General features: G+C 35.1%; 2 protein-coding genes and 1 long non-coding RNA gene across 4 annotated transcripts; 2 read left to right on the top strand and 1 right to left on the bottom strand.

The window, feature by feature from the left end:
• The first annotated feature begins 94 nt into the window (after nt 1-94).
• On the top strand, nt 95-5461 carry LOC124454721 (peptidyl-glycine alpha-amidating monooxygenase-like). Its single transcript, XM_047005497.1, has 19 exons — nt 95-810; nt 1065-1119; nt 1201-1294; nt 1400-1494; nt 1556-1639; nt 1722-1773; nt 1834-1901; nt 1969-2129; nt 2204-2254; nt 2340-2392; nt 2477-2649; nt 3067-3208; nt 3339-3458; nt 3837-3909; nt 3976-4112; nt 4174-4256; nt 4695-4886; nt 4976-5085; nt 5296-5461. Exons 1-19 carry the CDS (start codon nt 580-582, stop codon nt 5311-5313), a joined length of 1992 nt encoding a protein of 663 aa, XP_046861453.1. The 5' UTR covers nt 95-579; the 3' UTR covers nt 5314-5461.
• LOC124454775 (putative histone-lysine N-methyltransferase PRDM6) lies at nt 5458-10156 on the bottom strand. 2 transcript variants are annotated; one of them, XM_047005538.1, is made up of 5 exons: nt 10030-10156; nt 9172-9390; nt 7661-7947; nt 6547-6828; nt 5458-6453 (listed from the first exon to the last, which is right to left on the bottom strand). In XM_047005538.1, exons 2-5 carry the CDS (start codon nt 9344-9346, stop codon nt 5752-5754), a joined length of 1446 nt encoding a protein of 481 aa, XP_046861494.1. In that variant the 5' UTR covers nt 9347-9390; nt 10030-10156; the 3' UTR covers nt 5458-5751. The 2 variants fall into 2 exon arrangements, with proteins under 2 accessions (XP_046861494.1, XP_046861487.1); XM_047005531.1 differs by having other exon boundaries at nt 9172-9398; nt 10030-10122.
• Nucleotides 8250-12285, top strand: LOC124454998. The gene is made up of 3 exons (XR_006951646.1): nt 8250-9060; nt 9655-9758; nt 11973-12285. It is a non-coding gene; the product is annotated as an uncharacterized LOC124454998 (long non-coding RNA).
• The last annotated feature ends 570 nt before the right edge of the window (nt 12286-12855 follow it).

The following is a 12855-nucleotide window of genomic DNA, read 5'->3' as shown; positions in this document are numbered from 1 at the left end:
TAGTTTTGTTTGAAAATGTAATATTGCAGCATATATCAGCCTCTCAGTAGTTTGAATATGAGAGCACACTTGTCTTGTCTAAGTTACAAATTGTGTTAAAACCACGCCTGCGTGTAGGAAAGCTTTCTCGTTTTCACATTATAACAATAGTTGATATAAAGTTTTAAAAAGCGAGCAAAAACTTTCAAAAGCGAAATTTTTCGACGAAAACTATTCCTTGAAGTGGCTTTGTCTTTGTATAGTTTCCTGACAGACTTAGCTGCGAGCAAAAAGTTTTAAAAGCGGGATTTTCCGAAGGAAATTCCCCCTATAATTAAAAGTGGCTTTATGTCTGTTTAGTTTCCTGGCAGAATTAGCTGTTTTACATGAAATGAATATTGTATTTTTTACGTGGGTTTGTTTTAACATATGTCGCATATGTTTATCTTATGAATTAATAACAAGCTTCAGCACCAGAGCAGGTGTAAATGAGACCCATTTTGAATCAAACGAAAGATCAAAAACTATAGAAGTAATAATTTTTGAGCACTAATGACTAAAGATTTCATTTGAAAACACCAACCAAATACCAAAGAAGATATGGTTACTTTGCTTCGACACAGATACAACATTCGGGTTTTATTTATTTTTGTGTTGATTCATATGTCCTCAAGTTTCAACAAACGGCCAGGAGATCGTGATTTTGACGAAGTTTTGTTGAAATATTCCAAGATCTTCAGGGAAAGCGAAAAATTCGAAAATTCAATCGATAATTTTAAAGATGAATTAGAAATAGTTGATATCAGAATGTCAGACGTGTCACCCCAAAAGGTAATCGGTGTTATAACTTATAAATGACTTGCTTATGTACGTTCGGCTGGCAGGCAGATTTGGCCGAGTGCTTTTGGACAACATTAACAACAATGGTTAACCTCTCTTGGCATTACTTTGCCTGCCAGTAAAACGTAAACAAGGCAAGTCATCTATACAAAAAAGTTATTCAAATATATTTTAGTCTTTTCAAGTTAATAGTCCCTTTTTTCCACTTATCTCTTTGCAATATTTATCCACATATTTCTTTACAGCCAGACAGTTACTTGTGCACTTCAAGAAAAATGCCCGATGATGATGTGTATATAGGTAAAATTTAGTACATGGCGTTTGGTTCTTGTATTTCTGAAGTGATGTTATAAATGATAAAGAATAAAACATTGTTCACAGTTGGTTATCAACCTCATGCAAAGATGAAGACGGCTCATCATATGTTGATGTTTGGTTGTGATGAAGTTTTCAATGAAGGTTTGAAAGGATACTGGTGAGAGAAAAGTACCTTGTACATATCAATGTTTTTGCACAATTGAGTGCAATGTGCATATTCCTAGAAGTTTTTAAATAGAGCTAGTGCTGGCTTGTTCTTAAGGAATTGTGGTGAAATGGGAGGAACATGTAAAGGAATAGTGAACCAGATTATGTATGCTTGGGCAAAGGATGCTCCTGCTCTAAGTCTTCCCAAAGGTATTGATATTTTGAAACAAGTCAACTGAAGACACTTTTTAATATTCCTTTATTAAACTAGATGTTGGATTTCATGTTGGTGGAAAAAGTCAAATAAAGTTTATTGTTCTACAAGTGCATTATGCCAATGTTGATAAGTTCAAGGGTAAGCTATTTAACTGTCAGGATTTTCATTCTGTTTTCTATTCTTTTTTCCTATGCTATTGTTAATATTCTCCTTTTTCTAGTTCACCATGAAACTGACCACTCAGGTGTTTCTCTACATCTTCAATCACAAAAGTAAGTTAGTTCATGGCAACACATTTGGCAGAGACTTAATTCCTCTTTTTAAACATTCAGGCCAAAACATTTTGCTGGGATATATCTTGTGGCAGCTGGTGGCCCTCCTATTCCACCAAAAGAAGAAGGCAAGAAATATTTTGAATTATGATTCCTTTTTGACAGTTGATACTAAAATTTTTTTTATAATCTCAGTGTTTGACATGAATATGGCATGCCATTATGGCATGGGTCCTGAAATGCACCCATTTGCCTTTCGAGTTCACACCCACAAGTTGGGATTTGTTGTGACTGGTTACAGAGTACGAAATAACAAATGGCATCTTATCGGTAAAGGAGACCCACAACAACCACAGGTACAACAATGATAGGCTGGTTGCACTAATTTTAGGTCATTTATTCATGGTCATTTTTAATCGATGCCTTTCAGGCATTCCACCGCATTCATGGAGAGGAATCCATTCAACCTGGTGATGATGTGGTGAGTACAATATCTTTGTTCAAAAAACGGAATTTGATCTAGTAAGAGAATTATTTTAGAAATTAATCTACTTAACTCAATTTAGGCTGCAAGATGCACTTATAATTCCATGAAACGAGACACCACAACATACATTGGGTAGATATGGTTTGACTGACCAATATATTTGATTTATCTTTGGCATACACCACCTCTGTCTGATAATGACTTATTTATGTTCAGTGCAACAGGTGCTGATGAGATGTGCAATTTCTACATTATGTACTGGTATGATCCTGCTATGGGACAACCTACAGATGCTTGTACTTATGTTCAATACCAATCATCTGATTATCCATCGGACACAGATGAACCTTTCTTACCTAAGACCAAAAGGGACATGAAACTAACAAAAAGTAAGCTACTTGTTTTTTACTCAATTTGCAACTACACCATTTATGTCAGGACCATATGCATTCTATTGACTTATTGCTCCATTCATTACAATGCTATATGAAATCGAACGATATAAACGCCTTGAACTTCGTCTTTATAATTTATTGAACTTTTGATTTTGATCCCTATGCAGATGAAGGAGAAATTCTATTTGCTTCATTAAACAAGGAAAACTGAAAGTAAAGAACAGAAAGCAGAAGCACTTAACAGAAACGCTATCTGACACTTAATGCAAAATAATATATTCAATATAAGTTACTGTAATGAAAAATGACGTGATAGATAAAATAAAAATTACATCATTTTTGGTGTGTACAATGTCTAGAGGTCGATTTGCTAAATGGCTCATTTTTCTAAATTTCTAAAATTTGCTAAAGAGGTGTTATTAAAAGAAAGAGAGTGGCCAAAGACAAGCCTAGAACATGAAGGTGTCAAGGCAGGTCAGATTTCTGGTGTAGCAATAGATAGCTCTGGAAATGTGGTCATCTTTCATCGCAGTGATCGTAAATGGGAAGACAAGTACGTACTAGTAAAAGATTACTACACCAGCTAAGGCTGCCATTTGAAATGAAAGTTTCCGTCTAGTTTGTATAAGATATTGATTCATTGACATGAACGATTAATAATTGAATGTTTTCTTTTTATACAGAACATTTGATATGAGCAATGTATTGAATGCAAAATTACGCGAGGAGCCAATCGCCAGCGATGTTGTCTGGTATTTGTACAATAAGTCAGGAAAAGTGTTTAAAACATGGGGAAAGAAGAGGTACTAATAAGAGAACTTAAAGAGATTAAATGTAAAATAGTTGATTTTTGACAGTTTAAAAGATAAAAGTCGTTGATTTGTGACAACTTAATGATGAAAGTAGTTTTTGACAATAATTTCTTATAATGTTATTTAATGGTTAACTTTTTTCGAGAAATAGCTATTTCATTTTCAGGCTGAAAGAAATCGGTTTTTTGGTTACTTTACTTAAGGCTTACTCACTTCTGTTCATGAGATATATTATGGATACCACGTGTTTACGAGTAATTTTTCACTAGCTGCATTATCTGACGAATATAGCAATGACTGAGATTCGTTTAAATTTCGTCATTACTTGATCCACACTCCTGCGTACAGGTTGGATTTTCTTTATTCCAGATTTTACTTCCCGCATGGAATCACTATTGATTACGAAGATAACATGTGGTTTACAGACGTTGGAATGCATCAGGTGATTTTGTGTCTTATTTCAATCAGACATTGCCAAAATTTTGACAAATATTTGACTTATTTTAAGGTTTTTAAATTCAGTAACAATGGTAAAAAAGAACTAGAGCTGGGTGAAAAGTTCGTTCCAGGGAATGATCTTAAACATTTTTGTAAACCAACTGATGTTGCTGTGATGGCGGATGGTTCTTTCTTTGTCTCTGATGGGTAAGGCTTAACTCTTTTTCTTGTTATATTAGATTCACAACTCAAAGAATGATACTTTTAGGTATTGCAATAGTCGTATTGTGAAGTTCTCTTCGTCTGGAAAAGTTATGATAATCATTGATGATCATCTATTAAGCACAGCACGTAAGCATACTAAGCATTAATAAAAATAAGATTGTACACAGGCAGTTAAAAAACCCCCTGCTTAGTCTATGTCTAGACTAGTAACGCTAGATAGTGATGATTACTATCCACACCAAAGCTTGATTACCTTAATAGACAGCATTTCTAACAGATAAAAAGCTAGATTTAAAGCAACAGAAGGATCATCTAGTTAGTATACCAATATTTTTTTGTTTTTTGGCACTTTGTCCCAATGTTAAAATATATAAATCAATTTTTTCCCGATGAGCAGTTCTTTTGACTGCCTACTACCATGCTCAATTTAATTACATTTTCCTACTTGAATTGAAAGAGATAATATCGAATAAAGTGGGTGAAACGTATTCAGTCCTCGATATATTCAGCAATATAGAAGTGTTGAATGACAACGATTTTGTTGACTTTGTCACTTTCTTCTAGCTGGATCACCCATGCCCAAATCTTTCAGTCTACCTCACAGTGTAGCACTTGACCAACAAGAGCTTATCGTGTACGTTGCTGACAGAGAAAATGGTCGAGTGCTTGCATTTGAGACAGAGACTGGAAAATACAAGAACAATTATGCTGGATTTGGAGACAAAGTCTTTGCTATAACCTATTCGCCTTTGCGTGGTACGTTCAAACAGGATGACATAGAACTTCATCTTCATGCAATTAATTTCATTAATAATGCTTATGTCGTTTTGTATCACTTACAACAGGTGGATTATTACACGTTATTAATGGTCAATCCTTTCAAAACCCCCATATTTTTGGATCTTCACTTGAATTAAAAACTGGTAAAATCATTCAACGATGGGAACCCGAAAAGGTAGATAAATTACAAAAAATACTATCTGTCCAGTTGGGAATTTATTTTTTTGCGAATCAAAATCCTTACGTGCTTGTCTTAGTATGGGGAAGATGTGGTATAGAAAATGCAGGAACGAAAAATTTTAATAAATCATCATGTGCTGATTGATAAAAGAAGTATGTGTTTGTGTTGAGCTTAAAATACAATTTTCTGTTATTTTCTTATCAGGGTTTTATATCCACATGACGTAGTTTGTAATAGTAATGGACAATCAATTTATGTGTCAGAAATCACTTCGCCAGGACGACTTTGGAACTTCCAAGAAGAATAGTTATTGTAAATATTATAAGTGATATGAATACAGAAGAAAAATACAAATGATTCAAAATCTTAAGCCCTTCAAACTTTTATTCTCTATTTTGAGTAATGACTCTGTACTAAATTATATTAATCGTTTTCTATTCATGATGCAATCTTTTTTCTCCATTGTCATGGAACGGTCCTGCCGCCAATATATTTTCGAATTGTCCAAATTTTACACGTACACTCATGACTCACAAGTCCGTACTCCCTCGTACCCAAAAACAGTGATTTGATAGTCATGCCAGATCAATAAGATAATCTGGCGTTACTTTGAAACACAGACGTCTGTTAACAAGAACTTCCAGTATAAAATCATGGAGCTCACATTACTTCTTGGGGTGTACTTCCTACCATAGGACATTCTCCTGGGGTTCTGACGTGCCGACTAAGCTGTGTTGCAGTCTCAAAAGTACGCCCGCATTTGCTACAGAGAAACGCTCGATTACCTGTATGGGTACGCATGTGATTGTACAGAGTATTTGCCCCTCCAAACGAACGACTACAGATACCGCATTTAAATGGTTTGTCATTTGCATGCGTGACAACGTGAGAAGATAGCTCTGAAGGCAAAGCAAAAGAGCTTGAGCAATGTCCACATTGATATGGCTTTTCGCTAGTTGCGAGACTGCCCTTTACAATCGAATCTGATGGACTAAGATTATTAGGTATGCCTACTAGCCGGTTCGTGTAACCCACGCTGTTTCCCTCGTGCGGAAGGGCTTCAAACGAGGGGGAAACCGACGTATATGATGAAGAGGAGAGCCTAGAAGAAAACGAAAAACCTTTGCCATTCATATCACTGTAATGTGAAACTTGATGACGTATTTGGTTGCTTTTATCAGATGACAAGCCATAAATTGGTGGTAAAGTTGGCTTGCACTCCGAGTTACAGTAGGTAACATTGGTTGTTGGTGTTTTCTGAGGACTATATTGCTTATGAAATATCTTTAGATCTGTATCATTCTCATCAGTATTCTTCTCCTTCAACACAGGCTTGACTTCCGCTTGAGGCACTGGGTTACCCTGCAAAAAATATCAATGTCATAAATAAAAAATATGAAACCAACATAATCTATGTCTTATCTTGTAATGCGTGTACAATTCCGATAAACTTACTGATTGTGCTGTGATCTTTTCCTGTCCATTCTTGCCACCTGGAACATTCCTAAGGCCCAGTGGTACTCCAAGAAATTGGGTGTAATTGTTATTGTACCAAACTAGCAACTCGCAGCCAGATGGAATATCTCGCACAGCTCTATAGTAAATATTCGTTCCATATTGGAACACAACCATGTTTTGCTCATCTTTGTGACGAGCGCAGCGGATGAATCTCATCCAGCTGGAGCATTTTTCGTCACTTCCATCAAGATAGTGAGAGAAACTTCCATCCTCGTAGATCTAAAAGACAATGTTAATCGGAGTTATTAACCACGTCTTCAGATGAATCACATTGTCTCGCAATCATATTATGTTCGGCCATAAGCTTTGACTATCACTTTTTTCTCGGGGAACATATGAAAACGACAGGTTTCGTGTGCCTTAACTATTGCAAAGAAATATATCAAGTACCTATTTTGTACATAATCATACTAGTTGTAATTACATTAGACGATTTCAAATATTTTTATCTCTACAACAAGATATGAAATTTACATCATGAAGTAATCTTATTTAACTCTGCAAACATTTTAATACATATTCGCACATTGAATACATATGTATCGACGAGATATCTAAATTAATCTTCTTGTCAAAGAGAAATGTGTGGTCGGCTAGCTTGAACGTAACAATTGAAACGTGCTCAAAGTCTTGTTTTTCTCTAAAACGGCGTGTTTTTTTCCAAATTAGTCAGCCCACTCAAGGGCGTTTCTCATTCATATTTCATATGCAGGGCAAAAAAAAAACACCCGGATTTAAAACAGTATACAGTACAACATAATTGTGTGAAACTATGTTTCTCTTTGACTGCGTTTACACAGATTCGCTTGAATTCTGCAACAGTTTCACGAGTGTTTACACATGTCTCTTGCTGTCAAAATTCATTTTGGTTGTGAGAGATGGCGCCATTTCTTATTTGCATATTGCTAGATGTTTATATCGCTAGCCACAGGTCATAAAAAAACAATGATTTGTAATAATTACAACGGATTCAGTCATTAAAAAACGTAGTCTTAGTCAATCTTTGAAAATATTATGTTATTGTCAATCTAATGCATATCATCAACTGTACCTCCCACATGTATCTGGATTGATTATTGTCTGACATCTCACTTGGCTTTACTCGTTGTCCTTCGTAAGGACCTATCCAAGTACCAACAGGAAAAGGGAGCTTGGCACACACTCCATATTGATGACCAGGGATACTGGAGGTACACAATTGAACCTCATTAGGAAATGATAGAACAGCATACGTCAACTTAATATCGTATATAGCAGGGCCCAAAATCCGGCGTACAGACTTTCCTGCTTCTATTGTTTGACTTGGTATGTCGTGAGACTGATGAGACGAAGAGGACCCTAAAATATTTCAGAGAGTTATCCGATATCTTTTCTCAATAATAATATGATTCCTTCTAAATGGACGACTTGCAATGAGATAACTTATTAAATTTTTGAAGCAGACATACTAAAATCTTTTATATATTTTTCCGAGCAATGTCAAGTACTATCAGAACGTTAAAGTCTTATAGATTTGTCATGAGCACAAGAGCACGCTCTGCTGCCTTTATGACGAGCAAGCGATGGTTTCCGTGACGCCCACGATATATTGTAAGTGGATAAAGGAGTTTAATTATGGATAGTATGTACGATGTAGAACTACTTAACACATGCTGCATACAAAAAAAACATGAACATACAATATATAAAGAACATAGACAGACATATTGCGTGGAGTTGCATGTAACAGCTTTCCCCTATCAGACAGCATATGTTGTACATCACTACAACATTTATTCACACGTCACACTAACAAACCACGTGAAAGAAATGAACTTTTTCTAAAAGAGTTGACAGATAGTGAAAGACAGATAACTTTTCAGATTTTGATCGTGTAGTTTGTATCTCAAAAACACACGGATTCTGAGTGTTAAACAGCAATAGGCTCTTCTATCGATTTAAGCGATCACGCAGCTCAAAATTTGAAATCTTGTTATTGATCGTCGAAACCTGTTATTATTACTCAATTGTTGCTAGGCATTACAACAGAGTAAAATTTAAGCAATTGTCATTCAAATTGCAATTAAGGAAAAACCTACCCGAAACCTATCACTAGTTATTTGATATATCGAAATTGTACATAGAAATTTGTGGAAAATAGACCATCAAGCGGAGGGGGAAGGCTAAGATATTAAAGTTTTGAAGTCTGCCCACTGAACCGTTCCCGTCTTGGATCATTGATCTCGTTGAATAGAATTCCAAGCAACTCTTGTAAAATATTTATTTTACATCATTGACGTGCTTCAACTCACCAAATGTTATGAGATGGCGCATTTTAAGTCAATTTAAAGAAATATTAACTAGCAACAAACATAACAAAACTGCATTGGCAAGATGTGGAAAGATCTCACGACTCCGAGAAATTATACGTTAAGTCCAAAGATTGAACATGTTGAGGACTCGTCGCTTCGTGTTAGTTATTTTAAAATAAAAGAGATTAATGAGGTTGGTGGTCCTTTGTTTGACAATCATGAGAGCAGAACAAGTGTCAACATAAAACATTTTCCATCATATTTAACTCACATTTCACTTGCTTTGGGTATTTTCCGTCACCAGTCTTCTGCCGTTTTGCATTTTCTAGGTCAATGCCCTGAATTTTACGTTTACCATAAAGGAAGATTTCCAGTAATTGTGACGTTATCATGATATTTCTACCACCACAGGTGTCATTTTGCTCTGACACTTCTTGTCTTGACATATTTGATGTTTGGCTTATCCTTTTAGTGACCTTCGATAGTCAGTCTAATATTCTAAAGAACGTAATCAACTTTACATGCAAATTGTATCAGCAATCTACTAAACCCTTTATTGTGTTCTCTGTGTTCCGCTTAGTCGTTGTGCTTCGCTGATGATAAAAATTTGTATATTAAATTTCACGAGTGTGCGTTGAATACTAAATCACTGAAAATTTATCGTATATTGACCATATTTTGATCTCTTTTTTTGCAATGTTCACTCTTACTATGCCATCAATCATCATTAAGAGCTTTAAACTTTCCTTTATAGTAACGTTTATGTATGACAAGGAACAGTACACTCGAACTGACTTCTAAATGACATCACACAATTTCGTTTTTTGTCGTCTTCACAAGGTGTAATGATTAGCGCGGGTACGTAGCCATCAACTCAAAATATATTGCTCACAATTTTGTTTACCGAACGTGATAGTTTAATTATTCCTATTTTATAACTTTGATGGTTATCAACGTGTTTAATTGTCAACAATGCAGTACAGAGTATGTACGTGTCTAGCATTGAGGAATGGTAAAAATGATGTTCCTCATCATCTTATAAGAAAATGTACGAGTATGTTATTCATCTGTCATCGAAGACAATTTGACATTAAAGTCTGTGAGAAAAGTATCAATAATGACGTCTTACCTTACATGAGAAATTACTCTCAACTATCTGCTCTAGTGCTGTGGAGTATTTGTCAACCTTTCTTTGGACGCAACTCATTTAACATGATTTGAATATGGGTATAACGCGTCGCTCTATTTTACACGCTGGTACGCTCTACTGCTTCTGTCATTCATATTAATATGTGTCAGCCAATGTCGTGCAACTATGCGTGCGTTGACCAATCAGCATTAAATAGAAAAGCATACAGATTTACTGTTCTCTTATAACATTTACATACGAGTTTATTGATTTTAGTACAGAAATTCGTTCTTGTCCAATAAGAAGAAACTAATATTTAAACGAGTATTATATCAGGAATATATAAAGGCACATACTTACTTATGACATTATAGTATGTTTATAATAAAAATGTTCTGATTGACGTCATTGTCTCCTAAAAAACAGTTTTTAACCAAACAGGTATTTTCAATAAGATGTCTAACATACTGTTAAATTTACTTTCTGTGAATAGATTTTTCTAATTGCTAGTGTTCTTTTTATCTTCATAGAAAATTTAAAGAGATTTAATGTAACAATTAACGTGATCACGAACTCTGTTCCAAAAGCACTAAATGCATCCAGCGAAGCATGAAATATTTTCAGTGAAATCATTAAGTTCTTAGTAACTTGTCGCAAAACAAAAAGCCCACTTCTCAGATAAAGAAAACTTGTCTTTGTCCTTTTGAGATGCAAATACATATCACATAGGTAAATCGTCCAGTGAAAATGCAAAGTTGTATAATTATTTATTTAGCTTAATCTTGGCATTCCATTTTTACACTATGCGAAAATTGATTTTATTACCATCAGCAGATTTAACGTAAACATCTAAACAACGAGTCTCGTTTGAAGAATCAAAATTTTCCTGCAAGATGGGCATTTAATTACTATAAATTTTAGAAGAAATCGAGATAACAAGCACAGATAATTTCATGAGCTCTTTACTCTTGTAGGAGGTACAATTGATAACATGCGTTGTATTAAAAATGAAAACCACATCATATTTTTCAAGATCGACTAAGAATAATCAAACAATGCTTTATTTGCCATTCTTGAAGCAATATATGCAAACGATGAAGACGTTCAGTATAAATAGAACCACGAAATCTCACAAGAGTGATATTCCACTTTATCGTGCCATCAGAACGAATAGAGAGACTTAATTTGAGAGACTTAATCAAGTCTCAAAATATGCATTTACAAATAGCATATCCTATAAAGTGCTGTTTTTTTTGCTGTTTATGAAGCAAATTAGTTAGCCAGGACTCAGTGAAGTATGAAATGATTTTGAAGAGACAAAAGAAGTTGCTACATAAATACTTGAAAAGGGCCATTAGTGTTCCTGTTTTTTAAATAAATGCAAATTAGCTATAGTCATTTAATTTAGAGAAATTAGTAAAATGTTGGTTATAATCCATGTTCTACAATACGAAATTGATCCTTAAATCCAAGGTGTTAGTCATAGCATATTTTTATAAGATTAAGGGTTAAAGTTAGAGATCAATTTTGCTTTTAAAACATGAAATAATTATCAAAATGATGAAGGGAATCTGTCGCATAACAAATATTGAATTGCTTATATTCGGTTTAATCCAGTTCCGTTGCAAAATCATTGAACGCCCACCGAATCCAGGTTAGCCGGGCTCATTGCTGCCACGCGTGGCAGCACACTAATCTTGACATGGATTCGACCCAGTCCTTCCGGCCGATTTATATAGAGGTGAAATCTCGATTTTTGGATGTCTGTCGGTATCATCATCCGAGGGGTATTTTTACGGTTTAAGGGAGAGCGCACAATCACAACAAAGTAGAACCTTTGGAACATCAATTTTATCTCGTTTGACAAATAACACGACACTTGATTCACCGTTGCCGTATTTAGCCAGATGCTTATTCGCATTTTTCATCCGCTCTTGTCATAGTGCTCGGGTGAGGAAAATATGAAATTGGTATGGTTTAACAAAACGTCAAATACGTGGCGCGAGCCTAACCAAGGCATGGACAGAGATACAATGAAATATTTGCTGTATGCGATGACGGAAGTTGGCCGTCGGCTTTCCAAGTGTATGACTTAGATTGAAGAAAGCGGTATACATGGAAAAGCGGTAAACCTTTTATAACGCAATCATAACGCACGAGGTTCACCAGATTAGTCTTGAAGTATTTTATCCAAGTTAATTTGCAACTTATGCTAGAACACGGAACACTTTAATATGCTGTACACGAAGTTGTGGATCTAAGGGTGTCCGATTATACATGGCATTTTTACTGACAAAGGGGTGGGGGCAGCACTTCCCCTTTCGATAGTAACTTCTAGTATAAACAGCTTTATTCATAGGCCAAAACTTGAAAGACACCAGTTATCTTTAACTTGATATATTTTAACACCAAGACTTAGAAAAAGCTGAGGGGATTTAAGAAGAGACAATAGAAAAGAAACCTGATGACTTAGCAAAGGAGGATTTAGCGTAAGAGAAAACAAATAATGATGTTTTTTGATATATTTATATATCATGATTTTAATATACCTACTGTAATTTTAATTAAAATTTGAGCTACTTTATTTACTTTTACTAACGCCGAGTCTGCCGCAGAAAAACGTGACACAATAATGTAAACGAGTGATAACAAAACATACAAATTGCGAGCAATAAACGGTTATTTTACAACTCAGCTAATATTTCGGTGGTTTTCCTGTTGACGTACATTATACGAACTTCAAAACAATATAAATGAATAAAGGGAGGGAATGGGGGTTAGGGGAAGAGTTGAGATAGTATTGCGTGAATGAAAGGCACACGCACA

The sequence above is a fragment of the Xenia sp. Carnegie-2017 genome, unplaced genomic scaffold (assembly GCF_021976095.1).
Source record: "Xenia sp. Carnegie-2017 unplaced genomic scaffold, XeniaSp_v1 HiC_scaffold_13, whole genome shotgun sequence".
NCBI classification, from domain to species: domain Eukaryota; kingdom Metazoa; phylum Cnidaria; class Anthozoa; order Malacalcyonacea; family Xeniidae; genus Xenia; species Xenia sp. Carnegie-2017.
Note: the sequence above shows the minus strand (reverse complement) of the source record. Positions and strands in the feature narration are given on the sequence as shown.

What these genes read in the sequence shown, in the direction of transcription:
- LOC124454721 (XM_047005497.1), top strand. Translation starts at nt 580, where the DNA reads ATGGTTACTTTGCTTCGACACAGATACAACATTCGGGTTTTATTTATT. An exon ending in CAGACGTGTCACCCCAAAAG is followed by an intron (nt 811 to 1,064) that starts GTAATCGGTGTT and finishes ATTTCTTTACAG; the next exon opens with CCAGACAGTTACTTGTGCAC. An exon ending in CAGACGTTGGAATGCATCAG is followed by an intron (nt 3,910 to 3,975) that starts GTGATTTTGTGT and finishes ACTTATTTTAAG; the next exon opens with GTTTTTAAATTCAGTAACAA.
- LOC124454775 (XM_047005538.1), bottom strand. Translation starts at nt 9,346, where the DNA reads ATGTCAAGACAAGAAGTGTCAGAGCAAAATGACACCTGTGGTGGTAGA. An exon ending in ATACCCAAAGCAAGTGAAAT is followed by an intron (nt 7,948 to 9,171) that starts GTGAGTTAAATA and finishes GAAATATTTTAG; the next exon opens with GGTCCTCTTCGTCTCATCAG. An exon ending in AAAAGATCACAGCACAATCA is followed by an intron (nt 6,454 to 6,546) that starts GTAAGTTTATCG and finishes TATTTTTTGCAG; the next exon opens with GGTAACCCAGTGCCTCAAGC.